This window comes from Egretta garzetta, unplaced genomic scaffold, assembly GCF_000687185.1.
Source record: "Egretta garzetta isolate BGI_Z169 unplaced genomic scaffold, ASM68718v1 scaffold370, whole genome shotgun sequence".
Taxonomy (NCBI): Eukaryota; Metazoa; Chordata; class Aves; order Pelecaniformes; family Ardeidae; genus Egretta; species Egretta garzetta.
Window position 1 is genome coordinate 276756 of NW_009258292.1, and position 9737 is coordinate 286492.

Genomic DNA, 9737 nt, shown 5'->3' on the forward strand with positions numbered 1-9737 from the left:
CTTACTGACCCTTGGGTTTGGAGAACTGTGTGAAGATTACTTGTGGCACAACAGAAGAATCAAGGGATCAGCTTATCTTGAAAACAGAAGGGAAAAGGATGAGTGTTCACTTTCTTGCTGCTCTGGGATTCTTACTCTCCTGGACTAAGTAGAGCACAGTTTATTACAGAGTCTGTTATTGCTACACCACATCCTGGGGACTTGTCACTGGGCTGTCGTGAGAGTCCCCTTCTGACCAAGCGTGGGAGAGGAACTCAGTGGTGCTTGGCCCTCCTCAGCTGCCTTCAGCTAGGCTTCCACCTGGAATGTAAGATTGCATTTCTGCTCCTGGTCTCCCTTTTCCTTTCCTCCCTTGCTACCTTCTGTGTGACTAACATTGTTTACATGCATGACCAGAACAATAACTACAGCAGAAACTGAATATGGGTACGTATAGACAGGAACTGGGGTTTTGTGTCTTGTGACAGCAGGTATACTCATATGCTGTGACCTTCTCTGCAGGAGAAGAAACACAAAAATCTGCATCGCCTTTTTTGCTGTTGTCTCCTGTTTAAAGAAGTAGGATTAGAGTAATTATGATAGCAATCGTATTTAAAGCTTAGGGGGGACTTTCCTTCCCAGATGATTTTTCCTTTTAGAAGGAACAAGAAAAGTTTTGTTTTATGTCATTTGGCTTGCAACTTAACTGCTTTACTTGGTAGGAAACACGCAGCTATCATTGCTATATCAGGCTTTGATGACTGTATTCAGTTTAAAAAAAACTCAGAGGTGCGACTTTCTACGTAAATCGTAGCTAGACTTTTGTTAGTTACCTTACATTGATTCTGCTAGAATGGTCTGAGCTGACACGGACATCTTGAACTATCTAGATCTCGTTTAGGTAGCCACTTTATTTTGGAATATAAATAAAATCACTTTAATTTTTTTTTTTTCTAACTAGACAGTGAAATATTTTGTCCTTAAATCCAGAGTATCTCCCTTATGCTTCCTGGTGCACCAGAAGAACTACTGCTGTGTTTCTCAAAACGTAGTCTTACCAACTGAGAAACAGTCAGCAGGTTCATGTTAAACAATATTTCCAGTCAAGTCAGATATAGGCATGTAGTAGCTTCCTTTTTTCTTCCCCTTCTCCTATCTTCAGTATTTGGCAATGGTTTGTTGCTCAGAAAAGTATGAGAATGACCATTTTACGCTATTGCGGGTACTCTGGAAGAGGGGGAAGATTACAAAGAATAGAATGAAACGTGCATTCAGACTGTTGTATTGGCCACATTTAATGTCAAGGTGCACAGGAGATGCTCCAAGTTGGAAAACAGTGTACTAGTGACCGGAAACTGTACATGTCCCTCTTTCTACCTTTTCTTGTGGCCTAAGAATCTAGAAATCTGCCAGAGGTCAGTAACTTCAACAGTCTCCAGAGGATGTTGCAACTCAGTGCTGAAGGGCACCAATCCCATGCAAGTATGAATATGTAGAAGTGTCTAGGCCTGGGAACGCACTTTTCTTGCTTATTTCCTTTCTGTTAACTCCCCTACTGACAGAAATAGCACCTAAAGCCTCTTACAGTTGTGTGCCTACCCTGTAGCTGCAGCTTTTAATGTCACTGGGTCAGCAGCCAACTCTTGCATGTCATCGACTGTATATGTATGTCTGTAGCTGCTGTGATTTAGAGAGATAGGGAATGATTTTTTGAGACTGATATTTAAAAGATAAGACCTTAGTCTTAAGTGGTTTAGAAAGACTTCACAAATTCTTGTTTGCTCAGCAGGCTAGACCCAGGTGACTAGGGGAGAACTGTACTCCACTAAGAACAGCAGTACCTTCTCATAATGGGGTGACATATAATTTCTGACTTAAACTCCTTTCCTGATGGACCCGGTGAAAAAGTCTTCTTAAGAAATGAACTCATTCCAGAGTAGAGAAGCTGTTGGGATCCTTGGTGATTCTAGGCGCAGTTACCACTAAAAACTGTGAGGTTCAAGTACTTCTAAGTCTTCTTCCAAATGGGATCTGCCTAGTCTTGGTGCCAGTAAACTGGATAATGGTGGCTGAAGAGGTGTACGTTATCTGCAGCCTTCACGTCTGGCCTCTGACCTTCTTGCGAGACCAGTGTTTGCAGGAAGGAAAGCTGCTTAATACACCTCGCGCTTGTTGCAGCAGAACTTCCTAGAGCTGAAAGCACTCTTGACAAACTTTTGTTTGCCTTCACTTTTCTCCCTTCTTTGTTCTTTAAAATCCCTGCTTGTTACACTTGTCCCCCAGTCCTTTGTAACAGACTTATCACCAACCAATGTCATCCCTGATAACCGAAGATGAGACTTCTGTACCTCTGTTGATGGGGAAGAATATTGTGTAAGTAGGGATTACTTTTTCGTCATCATAACTGGCTATTTTAGGTCACTCTATGGAGTAATTCCTGAACTTGCACATAGCACTGCTGTTAGAAGTTTTCAACTCTTGAGCTGTGCCCATATCCGGCACAGATACCTGCCACATACTTAAGATTTTACAGCAAAAGTTGCACCAGATGAACAGGCAGAGAAATCTACCTGGCCCTGGTTATGGTTGTATGAGGCTGCAGATCACAGAATGGCAAGGGTTGGAAGGGACCTTGGGAGATCATCTAGTCCAACCCCCCTGCTAAAGCAGGCTCTCCTAGAGCATGTTACACAGGACTTCATCCAGGCGGGCTTTGAATATCTCCAGAGAAGGAGACTCCACAACCCCCCTGGGCAGCCTGTTCCAGTGCTCGGTCACCCTCAGAGTAAAGAAGTTTTTCCTCATATTCAACTGAAACCTCTTATGTTTCAGTTTGTGCCCATTGCCCCCTGTCCTGTCGCTGGACACCACTGCAAAGAGTCTGGCTCTGTCCTCGTGACATCCACCCTGAAGATATTTGTATGTATTGATGAGGTCCCCTCTCAGTCTTCTCTTCTTCAGGCTGAACAAGCCCAGCTTCCTCAGCCTTTCCTCGTAGTGGAGATGCTCCAGCCCCTTTATCATCCTAGTTGCTCTCCTCTGGACTCTTTCTAGGAGTTCCTCATCTTTCTTGAACTGGGGAGCCCAGAACTGGACACAGTACTCCATTACCATCTTCTGTTGCTTTTGGTTTTTCTAGCCTGCTTTTTTTGCTATGTTGTAGAGACAGAGCTTAAGCTAGTTAGTGACAGAGCTAAACTAAGTTAGTGTTGACCGTCGAGGGAGGGAAGGTGGATGGACACAGTGATTTAATATTAACCTGTTGATGATAGCTGCAGACTTCGGGGCTGCTAAGCATGGAACTCTGCGATGGGCTAATTAGCAGTTATTGGATGCATCCTCAAAATTACAGTTCTGCCTTCATGCTCCTTTCTCTGGCATGTTTCTTTTACCCAGGGAAAGTGAAACATCCAGATCTGCTTACAGTCTCTTGGGTTACCCCCTCCTCACTGGGGCAATAACCCAATGTGGGGAGAGAGTGTTAAATCTGCCTCGTTCAGTCCCTCCAGTCTTTATGGCAGTGTTAGTCAATAAATACTCCCGGCCTTTAAAAGGAAAACTGCAAAGCAAAATTAAACAAAATTGGCAAACTCTCTAACATGGTGAACAAACTGAGAAGTAAGAGTTGTATCAGTGCAGACTTCTTAATTCGTGACAGGAAAATAAAATTGAGCTCCTGAATCTGGTAGTAAGCTGACTTTTTTTTTATCATTGAACTCAACTACTACTATTTCTCAAGCGCTCTCATTTGAAACTGTCTGTAAGCTGTGGGTTAGCTGCCTAACCAGTGTTTTTCACCTGGGCCTAAATAAAATTGCACGATGAAGTTTCACACATCTCTGTAAAGGCTGCCATGTAGAACAAGCTAGTGCTGCCTCAGAGGCTTTTTAGAGCAGAGCAATTTAGAAGGACATGCTTAGGTGCCAACTTTCAAAAAAGCTGTAAGTTCCGGAAACTTTGAACTTCTCCTTCCTAAGACAAGTAACAGTAACTGTTTGTCTGTACCCTGTTTTGAAGGCAGTAAGCCTGCCTCCTAAAGTTATTGAAAAAACCCCTGTGTTATATAATATATAAATGTTCTAGGAGATGCCTGGGAAGGACGTGTCCAAAAGCAAGTTTGATACTTATATTCGCAAGTATGAGAGAATATGGGTATAGATATCTTCACTATGGATCAAATACGTAACGTTACATGAGACATTAGAGGGTTTAGAATTCTGATCATGCTGTGTGGCTGAGTCTCCATGCTGTGTCCCTTATCATTTGGGCCTCCAAATTTTATTTGTAACTCTTCCAGCTCACTTTCCTGGATATATATTAGTGGTATTAAATATGATTGAGAGGAGATTTCTAGGAAGCTATCTTCATTGTCTCAACTTGCATTTTATTTGGAAGATTCATCAGCTGCAAACCTTTCCTGCCTGGAGGTCAGATATGTTGTGTATAAAGGAGCATATTTTATCAGTTGGTAGAAACTTTTAGCTTCTATTAGCTTTTCTGGACAAAAGCTACCTAGGCTGAGCTGATTTAGTGAATGTCTGGCGCTAGCTCATCCTGGTTTATGGTTTTTCTGGTCTCTAAACCTCATGCAAATGTTTGAAATGCTGAAGAGGAGGAGGAGTAGTTCCTGACAAATTGGGCTATCCAGAAACTTTTGTAATACATTAACACTGATTACAGTGCAGCAAGCTTTAGGGCCCTTGGGCTGATAATCAAACAGCAGGTTTGTGAAGCTAGTTAGACTAGTTCATGTACTTGTATACTTATGAGTGCTATTTTAATAAGCTTCACAAGAGGGCAGAGTAGAATTTGCTCTGCAAAGCATAATTGTCTCGACAAATGTATATCTAGAAATGACCCAGCTCAGATTCCTTTGGTGTTATGACAGCACCGTCTGTCCACCTGTATCACATACCATCCTTGGTGCTGTGTGGCTCTTCAGTCTCTGCTTCCTGGTGGAGAGTCCCAGGGAAAACCACAGCCTATCTCAAGTGTCCCTCGTCCCTCCCCGGCTGGAGTGTGGAGGAGGAGAGGTCTGTAAATGTGCCCCGTGCAACAGCACTGCCAGTGTTTGCTTGTTGGTCATAGCTAAAACAATCACATAGCTGCTGTTAACAGAAAAAGCTTGCAGTCATTAGCCCAAGATAATGCTGTGGCACAGATAAGCAAGCTCTTTGTAGTTTGCAAACTTAATAAAGGAGATACTGCTTGAAAGCAGCAAGGTTTCCTTGCATTGTGTATTAAGGTGTGGTAAAATATGACCAAGAAGAGCTCCTTGAAAAGGGAATACCATGTACCTATAGCTTTATGAATCTTCAAGTATGTTGGCCAATTCCTTTATTACAGTTATTACAATAATACCCAGGACCATCACACTTAGAACAGTGTAGAGTCCACAGAGCAAACTAGCTCCTCCCACCCCCTTTCTTTATTAGAGGGCAAACTGAGTGAGGTCTTTTTTTTTTTTTCCCTGGAGCATCTCAGAAGCATAGTTTGAGTTCTTTGTTGTACCTTAATACTGTGCATTCCAGTAGTTTAGCTAAAAGAGCTGCTTCTGATCTTTCATCTCTCTTTGAAGAGTTTTCTGGCAGGTTATCCTGTACAATTCAGTGCTACCTCAATGAATGCAAGTCAGTTGACATTTAGCGTTATAATATTCTCTGTATGTTAAGACTTTCATGTTCGTTTTTTTTTTTTTCTTCTTCCTCCTTTAGGTTGACCCCAAAGATTACACTTTTTCTGGACTTAAAGATGAAACTGTGGGTCGACTGCCTGGAAAAGTAGCAGGGCAACAATTCATCATTCAGGACTGTGAGAACTGTAGTATCTACATATTTGACCATTCTGCTACAATCACTATTGATGACTGTGTAAACTGCCAAATCTTTTTAGGACCAATAAAAGGCAGCGTGTTTTTCCGTGACTGCAAAGATTGTAAATGTGTAGTGGCCTGCCAACAGTTTCGTACTCGGGACTGCAGAAAGCTGGAGGTATTCTTGTGCTGTGCCACCCAGCCCATTATTGAGTCCTCCACAGGTATGAAATTTGGATGTTTCCAGTACTATTATCCTGAGCTTGCTTTACAATTTAAAGATGCTGGACTGAGTATCTTCAATAACACATGGAGCAACATCCATGACTTTACCCCTGTGTCAGGAGAAAATAACTGGGGCCTTTTGCCTGAGAATGCTGTAGTCCAAGATTATGTTCCTCTGCCCAGTTCTGAGGAGCTGAAAGCTGTCAGAATTTCTACTGATGCTACGAGAAGCATAATACCAGTAACTCGAGGGCAGAGACAGAAAAGCAGCGATGAATCGTGTTTGGCTGTGTTTTTTGCTGGTGACTACACAACTGCAAATGCCAGGAAGTTAATTGATGAGGTAAGCAACCTTTGTCTGCATTCAGCTTTTTGAATATTTAGTTGGACCTTCTTCTGGGTAGCCTCCAGTGTTCCCTGAAGGGAGAACATAGAGGCTCTGATTGTCTACTAACCATACCAAGCAACTGCACTGTTTAAACCTTAAAGCAAGGTAAGAGACTGGAGCTCATCTGATCGGACAGTTGTTTTACAGCTGACATCCTGTGACTGGCACATCTATCCTCTAATAGTTCCGGTGTACTTTTCCACCACGGCACACCAAAGCTACGTTCTGAAGAAAATGCGTAGTTGATTTGATGATCTTGACCAAATGTAGAGTAAGTGATTGGCAATGCTTGTGAAAGGGATATAGCCAATTAACTTGTTAGCTTATTGACCCAAAAGTCACAGCTAACAAAACAGTCTGTCCTGAAAGTTTTTCCAGCACTAACAGAGACTTTAAAAAAAATAACATGTTAAATTGTATCCCGCCCCCCCCTGCCACCCAGTACTGGAATTTTTTTCTGGAAGAGGTAGTGAGTGTTTGTCATGGCTGGTCAGCTGTCTTCGATTACTTAAATAGCTGGTGCTGTCTTCCCCCCCTCCCCTCCTGTGAGGTAGCAGCTCCCAAGCTTGGCTGAATTTGGGCTTTCCTGGGGCTAAAATTTGGGAGTGGCTGGCTGATTTTAGCACCCTGGAGTGCCAGGGATGACAGAGCAGAGCCAATAACCACGAGTTACAGCTTCTGAAAGAGGTATCTGCAAAAGCTGCTGATCCCAGTGTTGCATGATCAACAAAACAACTGATGGAGTTCCTTCCCTTGGGTTTTTAACTGCAAGAAAAGAAAGCTGTAGGGTGTTCCCATGCCCCCCTGCTGCCCAGTTGAATTTTTATGGAACTAACAGCTACTTGAGTGAAGGGATATAATAATACTTATGGGTTGGGGTTTTTCCTGCAGAAGGAATAGCTACAGTTAAGAGGATAATAGATGTGTTCTCCTGTGTTAGTAGTTCTTTAGAAATTAGTTAAGATGCTGAAAGACTAGTTAGTGAGATTCTGTGGAAATCTTACTGCTCTGTAGATTAATGGATGCTGTGGAAGTACAAATACAGTTGCTCCTTCTCCACATGCTTTTAGTTTCATGTTAGATCTGAAGTAAAAAGCTCTGTGTGTTTGAAAGTTTGTAACTTCTTTTTTCCAAAATGGAAAACTTTTTTTGTTTTGAGTTTGAGTTAACGCTTGACTGAACTATTGCAGACTAATGAGAACTAACTGCTTGACTCCAGATGCTGAATGCTTTTAAATCCCATTAGTTTCAGCTTGTGAGGGACTGTGGGGGAAAAAAACACAACCCTGGGCCATAATGTAAAACAAAAATGTTCACATTTACTCCTCTAGGTGCACTAGGGCAGAGGAGAAAATTTGGATGAATGCAATGAAAATAAACAGAAATGTAGAAAAAGCAAATGGTCTTTGAAAAGAGCAAAAAGGTTCCCTTTGCTCTGTGGCTTAATGTGTATAGGGAAAATGGGTCTATTCCAGTGTAATCTGGATATTCAGGCTGAACTCTCTGCCTTAAAATAATTTTTAACGTGAATTCTTTCTCTGTTAACAGATGACTGGCAAAGGCTTTCAGCTGATACAGACTAAAGAAGTCTCAATGAAGGCAGAGGATGCTCACAGAGTTTTCCAGCAGTATGCATCAGAATTCATTCCACTGCTTGAAAAAGGTGAGTTTGTGTCGTTTTCTTTCTCTTCTTGGTATAGAAATCTAGCTGTCAACAGAGAGTTCTGGAGAAGAAAGAGGAATGAAGGAGAAATTTATGTTTCAATGACATAGTGTAAAGCCAGTTGAGATGAGTTTTAGAAGCCTCAGTCAGGCCCTAAACCAGCCAAAACTCCTGAAGGCATCAGAAATGAGCTATTCCACATGTATTTTGTGGCTCTGCCCCCCCTCTAGTGGTCCAACCGCATCGTTCAGGAGCAGTGTCAGATGCAGATCTGTTCTGGGTGGTCAAAAGAAGCTTGTGCTTTTAGACTATTTCTACCTTATCACCGTTGCTGCTCAACCACCTAGATGTTTAGTGTTTCTGCGTGCATATTTAAGCATATCAGTATTGATGTGTATAAAGCAGGCAAGAGTTAAATTTCTGTCAAGACTATTTCAAAATCCTTTTTATTGATCTGACTGTAATTGGGTTTGTGTCTTCCTGCAGAAGTACTGACATCTTGCCATCTGTTCTATGCTAAAGCTCAATATACGCTCCCAAACTTAGTAGCAACATGCAGGTTTTTTTCGTAGTAACATAAGAGGTCTGTGATGCTCATTGCAAGAATAGGACAAAAGTTATTGTACTTATCAGATGACAGTCTAGTTTAAGGGCTATTTTGCACCCGTGTGGGAAGAAATAACATGTTCAGAATGAAACTAGAGAAAGGGGATCTGCAAATAGTGGGTGAGAACAAGTCTAAAAATCAGACAGTTTTCTATCTTGGGACTGAGGCAAAAATGCCTGAATGACTCAGTCCTACTCCAGATGTCTGTGAAATGGCTCACTATTTGAGCAGTATAGTCTGACTCACTTCCATGATGCCCTGCGCTCTTTAGCATTTTTGTGCCGTTGCTGCCTTTCAAGAAGTAAAACTGGAATCCTGCCAGAGTCTCTGCAAAAATGAGCATGGAATTTTCTTCTCAGATAACACTGTACGTTGAAGCTATGGTCAAGTGTTTTTATCTTGCATAATGGCTGCTCAAGCAAAAACCATAAAATGCTTCTTGCAAGCTTCACAATTCCCTGTGGGTTGAGAAATCTACTGTTTCAATGCCAAGCTTAAAAGTAGTATTGATTCTAGATGAAACTATCTTCTAGGTCCAGTGGTTGCTTTGGAGTTCAATGGAGATGGTGCTGTGGAAGGGTGTCGAGGCACTATAAATGATGTTTTTAGTGGGACCAAGGTAAGCTGGTATATTGCTTTATTGGCAGGAAATGTTACAGAACATCTAGTATACGTCATGGCCAAGCTGTAGAGTTGATGGACTGCCATGATCTTTTTAGGTTTCTGAATTGTAAAATGTGAATATCCTATTTTTTCTAGTTGTTATGGTTTTTTTTGTACTCAAAACTCAAGTTGCTTGTCAGAGACAAGAAAAATTGCCCTAGAAAGAGAGTACTAAATCCCCATAGCCATTGAAGAATAGAAGATTTCCACTTAAAACTGTTATTTCACATAATAGTAAAAACAAGTTCTATAAGTATAGTAGCGAAAAGCTCTGCTCCAAGTCTTATCTTAAAGCCTGCTTTGCGATGTCCCAGTCTATTAAACCCTGATAAAGATCACAGAATCACAGAATGGCAAGGGTTGGAAGGGACCTCAGGAGATCATCTAGTCCAACCCTCCT

The 9737-nt window shown here is 41.8% G+C and overlaps 1 protein-coding gene across 1 annotated transcript in view; it reads left to right on the forward strand.

The window, feature by feature from the left end:
• Window positions 1–4065: 4065 nt before the first annotated feature.
• The window catches only part of RP2 (RP2 activator of ARL3 GTPase), an 11650-nt gene continuing 5978 nt past the window's right edge, over window positions 4066–9737 (forward strand). The window contains exons 1-4 of the mRNA XM_009637456.2: window positions 4066–4131; window positions 5694–6359; window positions 7953–8067; window positions 9208–9293. Of these exons, the coding sequence (XP_009635751.1) occupies window positions 4066–4131; window positions 5694–6359; window positions 7953–8067; window positions 9208–9293 (933 nt within the window). The remainder of the gene's footprint in view (window positions 4132–5693; window positions 6360–7952; window positions 8068–9207; window positions 9294–9737) is intronic.